General features: G+C 45.5%; 1 protein-coding gene across 3 annotated transcripts in view; it reads left to right on the top strand.

Annotated features, from left to right (window-relative positions):
- The window catches only part of AXDND1 (axonemal dynein light chain domain containing 1), an 871,721-nt gene that overhangs the window by 716,844 nt on the left and 131,963 nt on the right, over window positions 1-22,914 (top strand). For all 3 annotated transcript variants that reach the window (XM_069641478.1, XM_069641476.1, XM_069641477.1), the window contains one exon: window positions 7,105-7,215. In XM_069641478.1, coding sequence (XP_069497579.1) covers window positions 7,105-7,215 — 111 coding nt within the window. The remainder of the gene's footprint in view (window positions 1-7,104; window positions 7,216-22,914) is intronic.

Genomic DNA, 22,914 nt, shown 5'->3' with positions numbered 1-22,914 from the left:
AGAGGCCTCCTTACTGCAATGGAATTCCTATCAAAACACAGAAGGCTCTTATTAGAACAAGGATTCAAGTTTTAAGATGCGGGCGACAATGGGCACTAACTCAATGTGAAAGTACTATGATTACTTTCTTATTATTTACCTTCTGCCTTTATATGGTGAGCTCTCCATCCTGCATCTGCGCAGGGGCGCTTGTTCAGAAGAATGGGCAATGGCAGGACTAGAGGTTCTGTAGATGTGAAGGAAATAAGTGGGACTGGCACTAGTGAATACAGCAATTAATGTGGGGAGGAGAGGAGAGTACTTGAATGGGATAACAAATGGTAACAACTCTGAGGGCACAGAAGGAACCCCAATTATAATGAAAAAAACACCTAGTTCTACACAGGTTACAAACACACCTTGAGGAAAATGCCAAATTCCACTTATTCCACAATGTGCAGATGCCACAAGACGTTGGCAAGCGGAATCTTATCTCTCCTTCTATTTAAGTATTTTCTGACTGAATTCTATGAGGAGAAATGGTAACAACAACTTCTGAGGAAAATGGGAATGGAGTTGCGAGCGTTTAAAATGCATACACCAGCGTGTACAAGCAGAGCATAATGGCTACTCCGCATGATCCACGCACTCCAAATAAACTCACACCATACAGTTACATGCCAACCTGAGAGCGAGTCAGCTTTACGGGGCAACCGCATGCACAAGGATACTTGCTGTGAATGAGGTGCGGTGACTGCAATAGCTCCGTACACGGCAATGCACTTCAAAACCACCTGAGGCAACGGCGAAGCGAACGATGACAGGAACAGCTGACTGACAGGGAACTACTGACAAGAGTACGGAGAACGGAAAATAATACTAGGACACTTGAATTAAACTGACAAGGAAGGGAATACTAAGGCTTTGGTTCTGTGAAACTGTGAAAGGAATAGAACTGTAATTCTCTTCAAGAGCAGACCGCGGTAAGCGTTAACTGCCGAAGCAGAAAAGACGCGAAGCGCAGAGCCCTCGAGGGGCGGGGCTTATGTAGGGACAGAGTGGTGATGACTAGACCTACACTGTAACTTCTGGGAATTAGGATGCGGCCATGTTTGGAAGTCAGGAAGTGGCTCCTCACTAGCTTCCTCAATATTGAATCTGCATTTAATCCAAGAATGATATGCTCCGGACCAGGTTTTCTTGGAATGGCCATAGGGAGTTTTGGCTGTGACCATGACAACATTTCCCACCAGGAAACCACCAAAACACGCTGCCAACAACACATGTCCTACCTTTCTGCGTACCCACAGGTGTCCCGACGAAAACGATACCTCACATGCGCGAGTGGTGTACCTGGTTGCAAAGGGAAAAGGCTAAACCACTGGTATCTCAGAGGATTTCGGGAGAGAACATTTTGCAGGATTTGGCTCTTGTGGACAACCTACAGATTTGGGCCTGGGTGTCTTAGCCACCAAGGAAAACAGGGAACCCCATGCATTTCTGAAAAGAGAACAACCGCAGGAATCCACTGAGGTCTGACATGCGCAAATCGCCCTTGAAGTTATTACACACACGGCCTGGCCAAGTCTAAATTTTAGGGAAAAAAACACAATTATCAGACACGCGCCACCAAGGAACCATCGAAACACGCAGCCAACAACACATGTCCTACCTTCTCGCGCTCCCACAGGTGTTCCAATGAAAACGGTACCTCACATGTGTGGGTGCACCTACCTGGGCGCAAAGGGAAAAGGCTAAACCACTGCTATCCCCAAAGGGTTTGGGAAGACAACCTACAGATTTGGGCCTGGGGTGTCGCAGCACCAAGGAAAACGGGGAACTGCATGCATTTCTGAATAGAAGACACCAATGGGAATCCACAGAGGTCTGACTTGCGCGAATCACCCTTGAATTTATTACCTACGAGGCCCAGCAAAGACCAATATTTAGGGAACAAAACACAATTTTCAAACATTTCCCACCACAAAACCATCGAAACACACCGAAAACAACACATGTCCTACCTTCCCACAGGTGTCCCGACAAAAACGGTACCTCACATGTGTGGCTGCTCCTACCTGGGCAGAAAAGAAAAGTGTTGCCGGTTCACAAGTCCAACGGCAGTCCTGGGGATCCCCGGCAGAGTCCCCATCCCTAACCAGAGTGAAAAGCTCTAATGCATGGCAGCCAGAACTCCAGGACAGTCGAGGGTGATGTCCCAGCCATGGGCACCCGTCTCCCATGTGGATTGTTCGTCCCCAAGCCCAGTGCCGGTTCCAGGGAGGCCCGGCAGGGACCCCATCCCTTCCCAGAGGGAAATTCTGTAAAGCAACCCAGCCAGAGCTTCAGGGTGGTGGGGAGTCATGGGCCTGGCCTTGGTCAGCTGTCTCCCATGTGGGTTGAACGTCCCCAATCCCAGCGGTGGTTCCAGGGAGGCCCAGCAGGGTCCCCATTGCGTCCCTGGGGGAAATTCTGTATTGCAACCCAGCGAGAGCTCGAGGATGGTTGGAGGTGATGTCCCGGCCATGGGTTCCCATCTCCCATGTGGATTGATCATCCGCAAGCCCCGTGCCGGTTCCAGCGAGCCAAGGCAGGGTCCCCCTCCCTTCCAAGAGGTAAATTCTCTAACGCAGCCCAGCCAGAGCTCCAGGGTGGTGGGAGGTCATGTCCCTGGCCTTGGTTGGCTGTCTCCCAGGTGGTTCCAGTTAGGCCCGGCAGTGTCCCCATCCCTTCCCGGAGTGAAATTCTGTGACGCCACCCAGCGAGAGCTCCAGAATGTTCGGGAGTGATGTCACCGGCCTTGCGTGTCTGTCTCCCATTTGGATGAACAGCACCCAAGCTCAACAGCTGTCCAGATGAGCCCCATCAGGGTCGACGTCCCTTCCTGGAGGGAAAAGCTGTAACGCAGCCCAGCCAGAGCTCCAGGCTTGGCTTGGGATGGTCGACCCACATGGGAGACGGGTGCCCAAGGCCTGGGACATCACCCCTGACCTTCCTGGAGCTCTGTCTTGGCTGCGTTACAGAATTCCCCTCCAGGAATGGATGGGAGCCTTTCCAGGGGGCTCCCTGGTACTCCTGCTGTGTTTGGGGATGGTCAACCCACATGGGAGTCAGCCGCCCAATGCCATGGACATGACCCCCATCACTCTGGAGCTCTGGCTGGGTTGCGTTACAGCTTCTCCCTAAACCCTGATGCTTGGAAATGTCTTACCTGCACAAGACAGCCAGACATCACTGTGTATTGCCCGACTTCGCTTCACATCACAGTATTATTTTACACAAGAACCTTCTGAATAAAATGTGCAAGTGTGCATGCATTACACTGTTTCAGGATTATGTGGTGCAGCCATTTACTTGAGAACAGGCAGAATGAGGGGCTTTGGAATGCGTATGGCCCCTTCCCAGTGAGCTGTGACTTGTCAGGGAAAGGGGCCATTAGCACTCTCCAATTCACATGTGTCTGCTGCTGCCCATTGATAAAAGATAAGACATGAAAGAAACACACTTGGGGAATGACCTGGGGGCATGTGAAGCCCAGCATTGGCTTTTACTGCAGCCGCAACACCCCATCACCGGCTCCCGGGCCCTGTATTGGCATGCCTGATTTTCAATTCAGCTTGGTTTTCCTTGCGTATACCGCCACACATTTCCCCCATTGCCATGCCTTCCACCCACAACCCCTCTGAAATAACACACTGACTCAGATTGTGGGTGGATAGGCCGCAGTTGCTATATTAAGCAGGAGGTAGCTTACAGGCGTTCCGTTACTTGGTAATACAGCATCAGGATTCTGTGCTGAGCTGAAAACCCTTAAACTTCCCCACTTGATGGCGCGCAGCATCCGTTGGGCGGAGCTGGTGCCCTTACACTTTATTAACTCCCAACTTCAAACACTCCCCATTTCGGCAACAGCTTCCATTGCAGCCGATCCAGTTTACTACTTTTCCCAGGAGCATGATCGTTAAACAACTTTTCACCCCTGTCGCCTGCCCCACCCCTTGCTCCCTGTTGGTCAGGTGTAAGTGCTCTAAACTTTTCCTTCACCCAACCCCTTCATACACCGACCCCCAGCTTCCAGGTCTCTATCTTATTTCTTATTTCTCACCCCCGGGGTCCTGTAACTCTCTCGCCTACTCACCCCTCCCCTCCCTAGGTACCTAACCGCTGCCTCTTCCACCTGGTCTCCTGGCCTACTACTCCATCCCCGTTGCTTGTGTGACTTACCCACTTAAATGCCCCTTTTTAGTTTCCTGTTTTCCTTCCTTGCCCGTTCACTTGCCCCCTTCCCTTACCCCGTTGACTACTTCTCGTTCCCCTGGGGGTTGCTTGCTGGCTTCACCCCCCCACCCCCCCGATGTTGTAGCTTCCTCCCACTTGTTCCTGGGCCAGTTGTCCTCTCCTGTGTTTCCTTGCGTTCCCAGGTCTCTGGACCTCTCCCCGTCCCTTGGGTTCCTTTCATTCTTGGGTTCCTTTCATTCTGTCTACTCATGTCTCTCTTGATTTCCCAGCCACCCGCACTTTGCTCCCCTTGGTAACCGACCACTAGTCCTCTACCAACTCCCCAAGTTGCTGAGCCGCTTTTCTGTACCTTTAGCCTCTCACCCCTTTTGGCGACTAACTTGATTACCCTGCGCCCTGTTACCTTGTGCCTGCCAGCCCCTGCCGCCAGTTGCATAGTCCTCTGACATTCTTGATTCTTGCACCTATCCGCCTCCCCTTCCATCCCACCACCCGCACATTCCTCCCCCACTTTCCCCATGGCCTGCTGAGTTAACTACTCCGCCAATGACAATCTCGTACACTGCCAGACCCTTGTAGATTCCGGCAGGCCTACCAGCCTGGATGCACCATGTACCTCCACTGCGACGGTTCTGCTGTAAAATTTAAACACAGATTATAGCAAATTAACAATCCTTATTTATGCATTACAACTTCTGGGTGGGCGGGAGTGTAACCTTACTGCCCTCAGCTGATCAGGAAAGAAGGCTGTTTGCCTAGATTACAGTGCTTATAAGCACCCCTTGAGGGATGGGCTACCCTGTACCCCCGCCACCCCCATAACGCCCGTTTAGCACCTTAGGGTTTCATCCCCACACAGCAGTTTTAAGTGCCACGACCACCACCAGGCCCTCATTTCAGTGCCCTTCCTGGAGCAGAGAAAAAACTACAAAGAAAATTACAAGCTGCCAATATCCCCAGTTATCTTGTAAAATGCTGAATGCCATTGGTTCTGTGCACCAGTGGCCCTAAAACAAGGAGAAGGCCCCGACATTTGCCCGATGCAGTGACGTGGGACTGCTAGATATTAAAGGCTAGATTGTCAAAAAGGAGCACACATTTTAAAAATGCAGAAGTTGTGCTTTTTTCATTTGCGCTCATGGTAGAAATGCACAGGTCTCCTTATTCTCAAAGGAGACTCACACATTTCAAAGTGGGCTGGATAGTGGTGCAGTGATGCGCTGGGCAGCCCCTTTACATACATTAGTGTAGCGAGTTAATTTCACGGTGACAGGCCAATGGCCATGCTAATCCCTGTGCCCATTCACACCCACTATCTGCCTCCCCCAAAAACACATCCTGCTGGGATCTCTTTGAGCTAACTCTCAGGCAGGACAAAGTTTGCAACTTTGGCTGCCTGAGTTATTATTAAGCTGCTTGCTGAGAGTTAATGGCTTAATTGCATCTTGAAATGTGCAAATGGTGTGATAAAAATGCCTAACTAAGTGTGCCTTCAGCCGCTTAATTTAGATCGGTTCCTTGTACTGTTAAAAACAAGCATTGAAACAGACGACAGTGTTGGCTTGTGTATAGGTGTTGGATAGGCATTTGCCTGGCATTTCTATCTTATGCCAATGGAATCACACCAAGTTCCAGCTGTTGCCATCTAATGGCCTGGTAGTATTGTTATGTTTGTCAAAATGCCTATCACTTGCCTACACAAGAGCCAGCACAGTTGGTTTTGCCAATTATTGTTTCTGGATCCCTTCATGTCCATGTGTGTTGTACTCTTTTTCTCATGGAATCACTTGTTTAAATGATATTCTTATTTGTTTTTGTATATTGCCATAGGAAAGAGACATTTCCCTTTTGGAGACTTACTTTTCCCCCTTATCCATTAGGTTTGGCTTCTTGACACTGCTTCTTGTTGTTGCATAGTTAAAGGTATTTTCCGACATGTTTCTTCTACAGACATGTAGCCACCATCCACTTCAAGAAGTAGCTTAGGGGTTCTTTAACAGATTTGACCACAATGTCTGCTCGGACCTGCACTATTTACTTTCTTTTACTATCAGCAAAATGATTCTCTGTATGAAATTACACTGCCTAGTATTTACAGGCTGCCAGCGGAATGTGGGAGTCGAAAGTTTGGCAAAAAAAATAGTCATGTACTTCTTAAATGCTGCTCCCTCGAGATAGACATTATATTGGTATGGGAAGTGAAGATAAGAGAGTGATGGGATGTGTTGAGGGACACAAATCGTGTGGGTGCTGTGTGGATTTTCTTTCACCCATTGACTCCCCCGGCCCATACTAAGTCCTTTGTTTATTACCACTGATTACCTTCCCCTTCCCTCCCAACATGTACCCCTTCTGTTTTCTTTGAGCTAGCTCTGTGCTTTTTGGACAGTCTTCTTAATGGCAATGGCTTATTTGCAGCTATAAAAAAACCTGGTGTAACATAAATGTCTTAACCAAGTGTGCATTTAGCCACATGCTTGTCCTTTCATCTGCTCCTTGCATTGGCAAAGCTAAATGTTTCCGACCTTGCATAGGCATTGCATAGGCATTTTCCAGGCATGACATAATAGGTTGAGGTATTAACACCATTTGCCATATTATGACAATGTGGTTTCATTATGGCAGTGGCAGAAAAATGCTGATCCCTTGCCACACAAAATCAAAACCATTGGCTTTGTTAATGCTTGCTCTTTTTAGGTAGTGCATTCAAAGTTCCCCAGGTCATGATTTATGGTCTTGCTTTATTGTTTTGTTGAATTAAGCTTACAGTAGTTCTCATTTCTTTCTTTGGAGGTCATGTAATGTTTTGCACGTTCTTACCAACAACAGAGTGGTAGGTACACTCATCCTATATATGGCTGGCTGACAGTTTGTTTGTATTCCTAGACGGAGTGTAACGAGTGGATCGAAACCTGCAAACTGCTTCTGCTTGATATTGGAGGCCAGCCAGTACCCTTCGTGATTAATGAAAACGAAAGCCGTATGGAGAGCACCGAGGTATGAACCCCCACTGCTTTAAAATATGGGAAGAGGGTGGGCATAAACATGGAGCACCTATTATCCCAGGCAGAGCACTGTGCATAAATGATGTGTCATAAAGGACATGGTTATTTCAAGCTTGTCTTGTTTCAGACCTGCAGTCATGAGTTGATCTACTCCCTAACATTGTGCTAAACCTGCTGAGTGGATAGGCTACTTAACATTCTGCTAAACCTGCTGAGTGGATGTGCTCCTTAACATTCTGCTAAACCATCTGAGTGGATAGGCTCCTTAACATTCTAGTAAACGTGCTGAGTGGATGGGCTCCTTAACATTCTAGTAAACGTGCTGAGTGGATGGGCTCCTTAACATTGTGCTAAACCTGTTGAGTGGATAAGCTTCTTGACATTTGTATTTATTTTTGTATTTTATTGACCTGATATAGCACTTTTAAGTCAAAAGTGCTGGTACAAATTAAAGTAACAACGGTACAATCAACATGAGCAATGCATTTCCAAATTAAGAAATCGGTAGAGGGAGAGAGACAATCAGTCAATTATTAGAAAGAAAAGATAGCAGATAGGTTTTAAGGTTAGACTAAAAAACATAAAGAGAAGGGAACAGCAGATAGGAAAAGGAAGGGAATTCCAGTGCTTAGGTGCAAGAAGGGCAAAGGACCGGAAACAAGAAGAAAATGCAAGGGGACTTAGGAACAGGAAAAAGAAACTGATTCTGGGAATGGAAAGGTCAGGAAGGGGAATAGATTAAAACGAGTGAAGAAAGATAGAGGTTGGCAAGACCATGGATACACGTAAAAACAATCGTAAGGAAGTTGTATAGGAGACGAGATTCAAATGGAAGAAGTGACATAGAAAGTAAAGAAGGCGTAATCGAAGAGAAAGAGCGAAAAGAAGACAAATGGAAGAATTATAGTTGGAGCGAAGAGGAAGAGGGTGAGAAGCAGGAACAACATAGCGACAAGATCGAGCGGTAGAGGAAATATGAAATAAGAAAAGAGGAGTCAAAAAATACACCCAGGTTATGGGCAGAGGAGGAAAAAGACAGATAAAGGGAGAAAGGGAGGGGTGGGGAAGAGTAGGTGGGATAGTGGTAGCAGGAAAGAAAAGGACCTCAGTCTTAGAGGGATTAAGGTGAAGGAAGTGGCAAGACATCCACTATTGTATAGCAGTGTGTCATCAAAAGAAGAGAAAGATGAAGAAAATTTGAGAGTCATCAGCATAAAGATGTAATGAGACATTAAAAGACGAGATAAGAGCAGAATGGGGTGCAGTGTAAAGTGAGAAAACAAGAGGACCAAGAACAGACCCTTGATGATTGCCATAAAGAAGATGATGGGGAGAGGAGGTGTGTCCAGCCCATGTTACTGAATCAGACTGTCGGGAAAGATAGGAATGGAACCATTTAGGAACTGTACCAGGTAGACCAAGAGCAGAAAGGGCGTAAGTGAGGAGATTGTGATCAACAGTGTCAAATGCTGCAGAAAGAACAAAATGAATAAGAATAGAAGAATAGCACGGTCGGGAGGACAAGCATTCTCCACTCTTGTACTATTTATTTGGAACTCTCTCCCTGTTCAGTTCTGGGAAGTGAGTGGCCAGATGGGCTTTCGGAAAGCTCAGAAAACCTATCATTTTTAATCCCTGGTTCTATCTTTGCTGCTTCATCTGGAGGTTTCTTATCTCAGTGGCTGTTTTAGATCCTAGATGCTTTCGGCTCTTAGTGCTTTATAAATACTGCAACATTACATTAGATAGAGTGGCTAGCATTAAGACGAGCATTGGAGACATGCAAGAGAGCAGTCTCAGTAGAGTGAGAAGGGCAAAATCCAAATTGAAGAGGAGGTATGAGGGAATGAAGAATGAGATAGGCCGAGACTTGAGCATAAGCGTCACAATCAAGATGTTTAGGCAAGAATGGAAGGAGATAGATTGGGTGAAAGTTAGCTGGAATAGAATGGTCGAGAGAAGGTTTCTTCAGAATTGGAAGAATAAGAGCATGCTTGAAGAGAGAAGGAAAACAAGATTTAGAGAACGAAGAATAGTAAGATAAGAAAGAAGATGAGGATAGATTTGAGGGATAAGTGTAGATGGAAGAGGATCAGAAGGAGAGGCGGTAGGATGGGCAAGAACAGCATAAGTGTCAGAATCAGAAAGAGAGGAAAACGAGGATAGCGAGAAAGGAGGTGAATTTATTGATAGGGGAGAGGGTGGAGAGCTAGTGAAGGAAGAGCGAAGAGTAGCAACTTTAGATGTGAAAAAGTTGGCAAAGTCAGGAGATGAGAAAAGGGAGGGATCAGGAGGTTTAGGAGACAGGATTGTATTAAGAAGTTGAAAGAGTTGATGAGGATGGTGTGAGAGAAGTTGTAAGTTCTGAAAAGTAAGATTTCTTTGCAGTAAGTAAAGCCAGGTTATAAGAAGCATGTATGGAGGAAAGTGTGTGAAGATCACTCGAAGATTGCGCTAAACCTGTTGCTTGATAGGCTCCTTAACTTGTGCTAAACCTGTTGAGTGGATGGGCTCCTTAACATTGTGCTAAATCTGTTGAGTTCATTGGCTCCTTAACAATGTGCTAAACCTGTTGAATGGCGATGCTCCCTTACATCATGGTAAACCTGTTGAGTATTTCACTGCTTTTATACTAATTTCAGTCTTCAACACAAGCTTAATAAAAATTATTTGTCCAATAACTGTAGCAAAACTTCCCCCACTCTAGATGGCTACCGCTTGGCATGCACATTACCACAGGAATTGATGCAGAGGATACTTGGAATCCAATCACCTTGTATGCGTTCATAAATAAGTCAAAGGATCCTGTGATTTTATTGGAGTCTGCATTGGGAAATGTTAAAAGTGATACCCTGGAAAATAAAATCAATGGGTACTCCAGTAATAATTCCCTTCACGTGCTACCTTCCTGCATAGCTGTTAACACAAAAACAAAGATTACTATCATTACATCTGTTCATCTATATCACATGCCTGAAATCTAAAGAATGTTTGGTTGAGAATATGTATCTGCTTAGAAACGCATTTTATACAATTTTCCCTTGCAAGGTGACATCAAGAAACATAACCATGGTTAACTCTAAAAGTAACGGGGAGGCTGGCAGTCACATGGGAGAGTCGTGACTCTCTCGAGCTCTGCCCTAAATGCCTAACATCCGGCTTGTTATCCTCCATAATCCGACGATCAGGGACTGATATGACCTGCATGGGCTGTGGTGATCATTGCTGAGCCGGATGGTGATGAAAAACACTTGTTATGGTCGATGCGGATGAACAAAGGGTCTGCGTGGCACCCGAGTGTTCACACGTCCTCCCACCTCCCATGCAGCACTTGTTGCTTCCGAGTGGCGTAAATATACCAGGACTGTTACCGGAACAGTGAGGTGATAGGGAATTAATTGCCCTGCAAGTTGGTGAGCGCTGTCGACATTGGCCTGATGAGGGAGAGGAAACGGCCTGCCAAGTTAGACAGACAAGCAGAGGATACAACGGTCCTGGTTGACCTACCACCTCCTCAGCAGTGGTAGCAGGCTCTCTTCCCCCTTGCGATCATTGGAGAGGCAGCAGCAATGATCAGTCCACCCTGAGTCCACCCTGAGGAGCTTGCACCAACAGCAGAGGAACGCTGCCTGCGACTCCCTGCCTTACACCATGAACTTGAGTTTGTAACAGGAGTCCTTGGGCCTCATTACGAGGCTGGTGGAATGGGTTTAAAGGCACCGGTAATGGTGCAGGTGCCGTTAAACCCACTCCGCCCTATTATGAGGTACCCTCGCAGGACCCGGAAAGGACATCTGGTAAAACCGGGACCAGGGAACTAACAACGGGCCCATTATTAACGAGCCCGTTGTTAGCTCCCTCCCCATTCCCATTGAGCCCTATGGGGATCAATTTTTACTGGGCCCATGGAATGGCAATTACCGGGTCCACCAAGGTCGGCATGACCCGGTAATTGCCCATTCCATGGGCCCGGTAAAAAATCATTACCTTAGTGGGTCCCGGGCCACACCTGAGTGGGTTCCCAGCCGCTCAGGGTCCCCACAAAAGTACTCTTGTATGCAACCCCTTTCTGCTAGAGCCTTTAATATGCTGTCTGTAAGGACCTCTAATCCCTTTGGTGATATATGTACCCTGCCCTGGTGAAAAAGGTCAGGGTTGTTCTGGGACAACTGTGCCTGATAAGGTTTAACCCAGTGCTCCTGTAAAACTTTTCCACTGCCTTATTTAACTTCCTGCCTTTCTGCATTCTGCCTGTGCCATTTCTTCCTGGGAACCACCTCTGATATGCATATCTCAGCATTCCTAGAGCAGTGGGATATGCTGCTCAGAGATTTGCATATGTCCCTCTGCAATAAACCGATCAGGTTGGATAGTCTCTCGTGGATGGACTTACATCGCATCCCCAGTGTTCCACACCAGAAAGTGATTGTCTTTCGGAAATGCAGCCCTTGTTTTTTATGTCTTCTATCCACCTCCCCACCCGTGTCCCGAATGAATGGCCTACGATCCACATCGAGCTGTAAGGGCCGTCACCTGCAGGGGCAAATGTCCTGCATTATATTAGTTCTTCCCTAACATATTTTTTAAACCTGCTAGACTTCCAACTCCCTATTTTTTGGACCTCTCTGGTTCCTAGGCACTTCCGACCAGGCGGATGTTGCTGCCACTATCCTGAATGAGTGGGTACCAAATTCTGCTAGGTTCCAAACCACCTTGATAATCGCCTTCTTCAGCATTGCCTGAAATTGGAGCCTGCTAAGTGCCCTGCCTTTTTTGTGTATCAGCAGTTGGCCCCCCACCCGTGGTGGTATCCCCTCTGGGGGGTATCAAAACACTGTTTGTAATACATATGGGGCAGTGGCCCTTCTCTTTTATGCATTGCAATGTTACAAACCTTCCCTTTACTAGTCAGTCCATTTTTTTACTTTTTCAGGCATATTGTCATGCGATCTGTTCCCATGATTATGTCCCCTAGAGCCCATCACCTTCCGACATGTTTTTTGCTACTAGCTCCCCTATTCTGAATGCCCCAAAGTATGCCAGGGCAAATGCTGCTCTGAGCAACACTGTCTCGCAACTGTTGGCACATAACGTTCCGAGCGCCGCCAATAGGCGTACCATCTTCCCAAAATTCAGGGTTCTCCTTGTGTCAGGCCTGTTACCCTCGATCTTGACCGACCCTTTCAGTGCATATCTTATCACGGGGCTATTTGTTGGGTCTGTCCCCCGGCCACCTTTACTGCGTATGCTACCGCCGCTGGGTGAACCGTTGCCCAGCTTTTGCTTTTCCCCTGTGCAAAAGCCCACCCAAATTTGTTGATATCACTTTTGGTATTGTCCCACTCACTCTTTTTTCAATTATATTTTTAACATTGATTAGGTACTTACCATCTGCTTAGCCGTTTGCTCGGCCAAAGCATTCTCAGCGAGGTCCATTATGATTGGCCCAGCCTTCTCTACAGGCTCTCCCCCCTCTTTGCTGGTGCCATTTCTCTTTGAAGAGTCTTGCTTCAAGCTGTGATCTCTCTCTTTATTTGGTTTTCAAGCATTGCGCATACTTCCCCTGGCATAGCCGTCCTTAGCAGTTCTGTAACTGGCCTCAGTTGTCTGAAAGTTCTCCACTGCGAACGAGACAGCGTGTCAGCGACATAATTTACCTCGCCTGTGATATACCTGTGTCTCAGCACCATGTTATTTTTCAGTGCTGTTACAGTTATTGCCCTTAATACTGCCAACACCAGCGGGCAAGATGCACTTCCTTTGCTGAGCACTTGTCCCACTGCCATATTATCGGCCACCTCTTGGTTACGCAGGTTGCTGCTCCAAGTGCATATTGCTACCCAATTCCAGCAGTGTGATGTTCCTGGTCCAGTCCAGGTCCTGCCAGCTCTCTGGCCACACGTCTGCACACCATTTAGTTCCTAATGTAGCGCTGAAGCCACTTGCGCCTGCTGCCTTCTGTAAATAGCGCTCTTTTGTTTTCCTGGTTGATAGGCAGCACCAGATAAGCATTTCTTGAAATCCTGCAGGAACTTTCCCCATATCGCCAGGTCTTTCTTAATGCTTGAGCCCAGCCTGACCCTCTGGTGTTTGAGAGACCCCTCTCGTCCTCAGCTCAATGCTTTTTTGAAATACCCACGCTTGCGGTATTACTCTGCCTGTACAGTTTAGTTTCCCCCTTAATATTGCTTTATTTTTGGCTTTCATGTGCCCAATGATGTCAGCTAAGTCTGTTTATTTGTCCTCAGCGATGCCCTTCCCTGGAGTCAATTTCTATTCCCAAAACGGCAGTACCTGTGCTGGGCCGACCGTTTTCTTCTTGCGCTAGAGGGTGGCTCTAATCTTCTGCTAAGCCCATGAAACTTTCTAGGATTTTCCCGCATAGCCTGGAGTTCTGGGGCCCTACAAATAAAATGTCGTCCAAATAATGTACTACCCAAGCCTTTGGCATTAGTCTATTCAGCGCCCATTGGATGAAAGAGCTTAGCTTCTCAAAATATGAACAAGAGATTGCGCACCCCCTCTGAAGGCATTTGTCATAGTAATTAATATCTCTCCACAAAATGGAAGCTTAACCATGGGTGTGACGTCCCGTGTACCAGGAGGAGCCGGAAGTCTGATTTAATGTCTGCCAGCCATGCCCCTAGAAGTCAGTGTATGTTACTACTGCCTGCAGTGGGGAGATGCCGTTGTTCACTGAACTGCCCCGTGGGTATGGTAAGCTGTGGATCAACCTAAATTCCCCTTGTTTTCTCTTGGGCACTAGGCCCAGGTGGGACCAGATGAACTAGTGGAATGGTATTTCTTTGAATGGGCCCACCATTCTCCCCAGGTTTATCTCTTTGTGTATTTTCTCTCTCACAGGACATACCTTGCTGGTATGTCCTGTGAGCCCTGATCATTTAAAGGGAAGGTATAACCCTTTGTAAGGCCGTCTTTGATCAGTTTGGCATCTCTTTTTCCGGGAAGGCCTGTAACCATTTCTCCATCCTTGCTACCCTTATCAGGGACCTTCCCATCATGCCCAGGGAAGTTTTGGCCTCAGTCTGTTTTGTGGTGGGTGTGATGGGCCTGGTGCAGTTGGTACTGGCTGTGGTCCCCGCTGCACCTTTTACATTGATGCATACATTTGCAGTCCTTCCCCCAGCTGCATGAACTCTCATGGAAATTTCCAGCAAATTGCAGGGGGCCCTTGGGCTGACCATGTCCCTCCCCTGCCCTGTGCTGTGGGAGTTATGCTGCTCTGCCAGCTCTGCTGGCCCCCAAACTGCTTCCTCCGAAAAGAATGCCCCCTTGACAGTTGGCACCCGTTATCTCTTGTAAAAGTGAAAGTCATGGAACTCACCTAGTGGCCTGTGAGTAGACGGGCATCTCGTTGGATGTTACTAGTTCTTATATTGTTGATGTTCGGGTGAGTTTGTTGTGAAGGGGCAAAGGGGGAGAGAGAGGGAAAGGGGCATGGGCATACCTCAGGGGGGGAAATGGCCGTGAAGACAGAGGGGTCCAAGTTATGATAAGGGGAATCATATGGAGGACATGATATTTGTGATTTCCATAGGTCATTATGATGCAGGAACGAGGTGGGGGCCCAGAAGACCATGAGAGTGGCTACTCTGAACCTGAAGGGCCTTAATTCACGCACGAAAAGTTCTTTGGTGGTAAGTGAATTCAAAAGGAATAAATGAATTGTCCTTTTCTATAAAAGACGAGATTGATAAAGGAGGAGGAATGCAGAATCCCTAGTAAAAACATTGGGGTATACTGGGCATCAGGGAAGTTCAAAAAAGGGTGTGGAGAGATCCTGTTGAGGAAGACTTTGAACTTTACAGAGATTGAGGTGGTTAGAGGATATAAGGGGGAGATAGCTAACAGTAAAAGGAAAGCTGAAAGGTAAGAGTGTAACTTTGAGCTCAATATATTGTCTGAATCCAGGCATGGGACGTTTTGCAGATAATGTTTTGAGGGAGACCCTCGATCTAGCAGAGGGAATATTGATAATTGGAGGGGATTTAAATATGTAGTAGACCGCTTCAGGGACAGAAAATCCACATGATAACCCGTAGAAGAAATAGGGTTGGTTGTGTTAGGAAGCCTCAAGTCCATTCTGGAAAGATATTTATTGTGCAATGTCTGGATTGAAGGATTGATTACATCTTACTAGATGGAGGGCAGGAATATAGGGCTTGTGAGAGCGGCATGGGAGAGATGGCGTGATTGGATCACACAAGATGCTAACAGCACAAGTAGACATTGGGGTGCTGAAGGGGGGTTGACAAGTACTGGAGATGCAACGACTTATTAAAAGATATGGGACCTCATTAAGTATCTGGCAGTATTCCAGCAGTAAATCCGCCAGAATACTGCCAAACGGAATTAACGCTGCCACCACTTGGTCCAGCGGATTTACTGCTGAATTACAAGTGGTGGTAGGCGGTGTTAGTGGCCATTTATTGGAGTCCCTCGGACTCCATGGGGATTTCTGTGGAATTACTGCTGGCAATATTTCCACCGATTTTGACGATTTTCAGTGGTAAAGGAGTGGCTTTACCTCCAGCTTTTTGCTGGAGGTAAATCCTCCACTTCACTGCAAAAATTGTAATATGGTGATGCAGTAATGTGGCTGTTATGTAATTACTGCTCTGTTACCGCAGCGCCATACTTGGAATGAAGACCATGGTATTTAACCGGGAGTTAAAGTGAGACATAGAGCACTACTTTGAGGAGAATGATAAAGAAGGTTTGAGAAAGAGTGTGGTATGGGAAGCCACAAAACAACAATACAGGGAGTATTGATTAAAGAAGGCTCAAGGGGGAAGCGAGAGAGAAACCTGATAAGGAACTCGATTAGGAGACAATATTTATTGGTAGTGGTACTGAGGATAGAGCATTGCAGGAGTTGAAGGGGATAATAAGAGAATTGCGGGAACAGACCTTAGGAGAGGTGTTTTGTAAACTGTGTACCGTGAAGCAGAAATACTATGAAAAATTGTTTTTTTTAAATTTACAGCGCACATAACCCATAGCTATCTAGGCGCTAGTTTAATTGACTTTTGGAAGTGCATGTTATTTATAACATGCTCAATCTTTTTTTTTCTTTTTTCAAGCATGGATCTGGGATTCAAACCTGTGTTTGCTCAACGCAGTCTTGCTTCCAAAAACCTGCGCATTGTCACAGTGCTATCCTCCCATCATAATGGATGTTTTATGGGAAATCATAGAATATGGGCGTTTACCCGGATTTAAAATAAACAAAGATAATTTAGGGGATCTAGAGAGCACCTCTCTGCAGGTAGGAATGTCAGGAGTTCTCTACTCTGGAGTGAATATAACAAGAGACCTGAAGGACTTATGTGAGGCCCTCTTAAAGACCATATATGAGGACTTAAATAATTGGTCAATATAAAACCTGGTGAATTCCATAAAAAGTAATATACTACCCAGAGTGTTATTCTTATTTCAAATGCTTCTGGTGGAGGTACTCGAGAAGACCATGACGAAATGAAATCTAGGTTGATACTACTTAGTAGTTACAGAGCCTGTTACTACCATCTTTATATTTTAAAACTTGTGAAGGCGAGCGTCCCCAGATAGCACGACCCTCCCCGCAATGAGAGGCAGTAATGGACTCTCCCAAAATGGGAAGAAGGCTAGGACCAAGTGCGGGTGAGCTTAATGGAAGTTTATCTAAGTCAAATAGGACATGCAAAGAACTCTGCAAACTCTGAGAGCGCTCTGTCTGACAATCGCAAAGACAGGCGTTTATATTTACAAAAATGTCATAGACACCTATACACTATAGGGGGCACATGTACATGGGGATTGGGTGGCGTTGACTAACTTTATGTGCAGCTGTGACGCGTCGCTTCGTGGTTGGTGGACACCGCCGGGTGCCAACGTGGGGTGGGCAGGTCAGCTGGGCTCATCCGGGAGGTGCTGTCTGGTCAGGCGTGGTCAGTGTCATTGATGGACGTCTTTCTTGGCTTTCTGCCCTAAGGGCCATGCACACCCCATTCATTCAACGCTGCAATGTCAGTTGTCCGGTAATCCTCCAATAGGTTATTCTACAGGTTAATACAACACAGGAGGAATGCACATCAGGTGGAGTACTTTGACGATACATCAATACAGGGTTGCTGTTATCCTGTTGACTAGGTATCATAGGCCACGGGGTCGGGTCTCAGGGCATGGGGTAAGCTGTCCGAGCTTTGGGTCTCATTAGAAGTAATGACAGATGCTTTTCCACAATGTTGGTGCAATATTAGGTGTCTTCTTTTACAAGCGTCATTAATCTGGGGTTAACTGATGGGTCGTGGGACTTATGAGGGGGCACCTCTGGCCTCTGGTTATGGCCGGATTTTGCTGCTGGCCTGTAAATAATTCAGGTGGCTGTTCGTGTCCATGTGAGCTGCGGGGGAACATGAATGCTTGAAGCAGCTCCAGCTGAATTGGGGGAGGTGAGGTGGTGTAGCTCGGGCCTTTGCTTTCTCTGGCAGGCTTCAATGGGAAGGGAGGGGAGGTGGCATTGGATATGCCCACAATGATATTCTTCTCGCAAGCTGCAAATTAATTTGAAAATGAAGGGATTTGTATAATGTAAAATGTCTAAAGGGTTACACGTCTATAATCTTTGCACCAGTACATAGTCATTTCAAAACACGTTAAGTATATCAACAGTTCTATTAGTCACTACAGGGTAAGTATTTGCAAGATTAGCAGCTCTGGCATTATATTGTAAACACGATACGTGAGGTAGCATTAGGGTTGGTGGAGCACGCAGGAGCAACAGACCAATATGGTTGACAGCAGTAATAGACATTAAACTCGTACATTCACAGTTGATGGCATTCCATGTATTTTCCTTAAACACTTTACATGTGCTTAGAATACTGTCGCGCTTGTGTTCCTTTGCACTCTAGCAGCATCATGTCATAAGAACTTGATATCACTCTCTTTACATTTCCCCTAGAGGAGCACATAGTAGGAGGGTAGGGGCACTGAATGTTTGTACATAGCTGAGGGTGTTTGAGTATCGTGACCATTTAGTCACACAATAACACATTCTTCTATTCTTACAGTGTTTGTAGATTTTTGGCAAGGGGGTCGTGCAGAAGGAATATCATTGTAATATATATATATATATCTGTATAAACAGCTTCTTGGTGTATGATTGAGGCTTTTTGTTTCATCAAGGACAATTTACAGTTATTTTCCGGGTTTTCAGCGGATCTGCCAGGGAGCGGAGGCAACAGGGTAGGCGAGGACTCTCTGAAGGTGGGGGCCGTGCTGCAGCGCATTAGGAGTCATATCTTGAGATGGCGTTCTGGTTTTCAAAATGGTTTCTAGGGCCTAGCCTAATACAGTACGTTTGGTCAATGTGTCGGCCAGTGGTCCACCGACCACCTGGGCCCTGGTGGCAGGGGGTCCCCTGACGAGTCATAGACATCACAAGGAGGGGACTGCAGGGGAAGGGGGTCTCTTTGACCTATCCTCCCATACACTTGTAATGGTAAATTTTATTGTTTAGATTTTTAATCATAATTTGTGCAACTCCTTGCCTGTTTTGAACTGTATATAGGGTCATCTACCCTTTTTAAATTGTGCACTTCGTTGTTTCGCATATATTTGGGGGTAAACTTGCTTAGTTCTGCTCACACGTGGTTTTGAACCACAGTTACCATCTCTTTTGTAGTTCCCGTGCATATTTAGACCGAGGTCAGCGCAGGCACGTCGGGCCCGGTTTATGACGGTATTTAAGGACTTTTAGTGGTGCTGTCTGACTACTTAGTAGTTATAGAGCCTGTTACTACCATCTTTATATTTTAAAACTTGTAATGTGAAATTTTATTGTTTAGTTTTTAAATAACAATTTGTGTAAATCCTTGCCTGTTTTGAAATGTATAGGGTGATCTACCCTTTTAAAATTGTGAACTCTGTTGTTTTGCATATATTTTGGGGTAAACCTGCTTAGTGCTGCTCACACGTGGTTTTGAACTACAGTTCCCATCTCTTTTGTAGTTCCTGTGCATATTTAGCTCGATGTGAGGCGCTTCAGCGCTGGGGCCGGTTTGTGCCAGTTAGTGCAGGGTAAGTGCCTGTTACTCTGCTGCTTATGGTTATGGTTCCATCTTCCACTATAATTATTGTTGAATTATCTCTTCTCCTATAACCTCACGGTTTCCTGGTTTCTGATATATTTTGTATAATAATACTGCCATGAGGTCCTGACTAGACCTTATTCCCTCCATTCAGAGAAATCCTCAACAACGACTTGTAAATGCACAGCATGACCGCTCTCTACTCTCTGGGAGCATTTTACGCCATGCTGAGCAAGAAAAACAGTTAAACCCCTTGTTTGGGACAAACTACTACATATCCATCTCCTGTGTTGGGTGCTAAAATCAGTACACAAATAAATTACAAACACTGACTCAAATGCATTTGAGTAGTTGTAAACCTATTAAGAGGACGGAGGTACTGTCCCTAAAGACCACCTTACTGAATACTCGCTCACTTGTCTGCCATGCAGTTGAGTTATCTGACTATATACTTGAAACTAATAAAGACATCATGGTGATTATGGAAACATGGCTTCAGAAAGCTTCCCTACATGCAGCAGCTAAATTAGCAACCCCTGATGGTTATAGTATCTTGCACTCAGATCGGGAGGATGCAAGAGGGGCTGGTGTGGCCATAATTTGTAAAAAAAAGATTAGCATATTTTTATTTTTGCAATACCAGAATTGGATGCTTGTGATTCCATGCTACTGATATTGGTCCTGACTCCTACAATAACACTTAACATTTTGGTATTATATCACCCCCCTAAATTGACACCTCTATTTGAGAACAATTATTAGCTTTTCTTGGACCGACTCTAAAACCTTTGTCTTCTTTTTTGATTCTCTGAGACTTTAACCTATTGGTCAATGATCCTTCTGATCAAGCAGCATCATCCCTCATGAACATCCTAAATGGTTTGGGCTTTAAACAACATGTGAATACATTTACTCCCATGGGGGTGAATACTGTAGACTGGGTTGTGACAAAGAATCAAGATATCTCACCTATAAAGACACACAACGTTATTTGGTCAGATCATTTCTGCATCCAGTTTGACTTATTTTTCTCATGTAATATTATCAAAGATAATTAATAATGCCTTTAACACCTTAGCACCGCTAAGAATGTTATCTTTAAAAAGAACAAAAATCAATCAATGGTTCACGTCAGAGGTTCTGCCGGCTAAGAAAATCAAACGTATAGCAGAGCGCAGTTGGAGAAAGCATCCTTTGTCAGGTACGCTTGAAATAAATAAATCAGCATTAAAAAGCGTCAAGACTACTATTATCAAGGCCAAAGAGGCCAAGCTAAATGAGTGTATCATGACAGCCAGCTCAAATTCAAGAGAACTCTGTGTCATTTTCCATGAACTTAAAGGTTCATCATCAGAGCCAAATGTTAATTTCGATAATGACTGGAGCCAAAAATCCATGATGGTTGTATACAGAAAATTGTTCAGCATCAAGCTTCCATCATGGATAGGGTAAATAAGCTCCCGATTATAGAAAAGAAGATCCTACATGATCAATCAATGTCAATCTTTAACTCATCTACATCTTTTTAATTGAAAAAAATATCTGAGTCAACTGTTCTAGACATGGTAAAAAGAATGAAGCCGACCTCTTTTAAAGGAGCCATTTTTCCAGCCTCATCTTTTAAGAAGTACCTCCCTTCTTTTATCTCCTATGTTACCAGTTTTATAAATCGCTCTTATATGGAGGGTCTTGCCCCTGAAAACCTTAAGGAAGCATGGATATCACCACTGCTGAAAAAAGAAAATTATCGACCAATTACAAATGTTCCTTTCTTGTTGAAAAACATGGATACAATAGTGTGCAATCAGTATCAGGAGTTTGTTGAACAGGAAGGAATTCTCGCTTCTGGTCAATCTGGTTTCCGCAAGATGCAGAGCACTGAGACAGCACTCCTAGATTTGAAATGTAATGCAACTAAAATCATTGACACAGGCAGCCTGGTTCTGCTGCTACTACTCGATCTCTCGGCCGCTATTGATTTGGTCGATCATGGACTACTGGCTGAGAGATTGGTTGAGATTGGGAATGCTCATGGCTGTTCAGTGGATTAAATAATTTCTTGGTCCCAGATTTGCTAGAGTGCTAAAGGAATATTTCCAGTTGAAGCAGGTCCCCATGGTGTGTGGGGTTCCCCAGGGATCCTGCTTCTCACCCTCCCTGTTTAACATTTACTGTAGACCCTTATTCGACCTCCTGGATAATCTGAGTGTGATATTCACTAATTATGCTGATGACACCCAGATCTTCCTAGATTTAACTGGGTCATTTGCTGTTGATTCAGCAAGAGTGAGTGAGGTTTTTGAGGCCATCCAATTTTGGATGGCGATGAATTCCCTCGCCCTAAATGATAAACCAAATGAAATTATGATCATGGCTACAAGTACATAACTGAAGACCCTCAATATACTCCTTTTCTATTGCAGATAACACCATTGAGGTGTCGGGGTCTGTAAAAACACTTGTAGGCTTTTTTGACTCCCAACTAAGTTTTAAGAAGCATGTCTCATATCTAAGCAGCTCCTGTGCCTACATGACACTTCTGCTATGGCAGATACGCTCGTATCTTTCAGAAAACAACAGGGCGATTATTGCCACACCAACTGTTATTTCGAAAGTGGATTATTGTAATAGCCTTTTTGTTGGCACCTTCCAAGCAAATATAAAGAAACTTCAGGTCATTCAAAATGGGCAGTTCCTGCAGTCTGTGGTTTGAACAGGCAGGCATGTATACACATGGCCCGTAGGATATTACACTGGCTTCCTATTAAGCAGAGAATTTCATTAAAAGCCTTAAGTATTCTATATAAGTGCTTATCCGGTGAGGCTCCATGACACCTCAGATCTTGGATTGAGAGAACCCCTATTAGGCACTCTTTACGCTCTAATATCAAGTTCTTCTAAATCAACCTAGCACTTTATCAAAAAAGGATTGGCGAGTCCAATTTTGATTTCTGAGCACTATCCCTGTGGAATGGCCTTCCTCTTCTGCTCAGGTCAATTCCGTCACTAGCACAATTTAAAAAGAGCTTAACGACTTTCCTTTTTGATCGAGAAGTTGATTAACCACCCCAAGACAACTATTGCCACTGCCGTGATTGATCGGCCTGAGATATTTATTGTTTTCACTTGTATGTTTTTTCTGTTTTCTTCTTATGTGAACGCCCTGAGGCCTTTGGGCATATGGCGCTATATAAGAACCCTTTATAATAGAGTAGAATAGAATAAGATTTCACTACCAGATGTTAATGTTACCCAAGGAGAAAGGTGGGGTGCAGTTCCCTCATATGGAGAATTATTACATAGCAACCCATTTGAGGATTCTGATACTGCACCTGAGAAAGGGCAAGGAAAAGCAAAGGGTATGCATGGAAAATCAGCTGTTAACTCCATTTACACTGGGAGCATGGCTATGGGTGGAGGAAAACAGACTACCGAGACGAGTAAGGCTGCATGGGGCCCTAAAATGTTTTTGGGACCAAGGGGCAAAGGCGCAGAAAATGGTAGGGATCGCAACCTGGCCATCTCCCCTTAGCCATAACTGGGGCCCTCTGATCCCCGATGCTATCTCAGACCCACCTAGGTTCCAATCCTAGTTT

The sequence above is a fragment of the Ambystoma mexicanum genome, chromosome 1q (genome assembly GCF_040938575.1).
Source record: "Ambystoma mexicanum isolate Mex_15411 chromosome 1q, UKY_AmexF1_1, whole genome shotgun sequence".
NCBI lineage: Eukaryota > Metazoa > Chordata > Amphibia > Caudata > Ambystomatidae > Ambystoma > Ambystoma mexicanum.
This window is presented reverse-complemented; position numbering and strand designations above follow the sequence as displayed.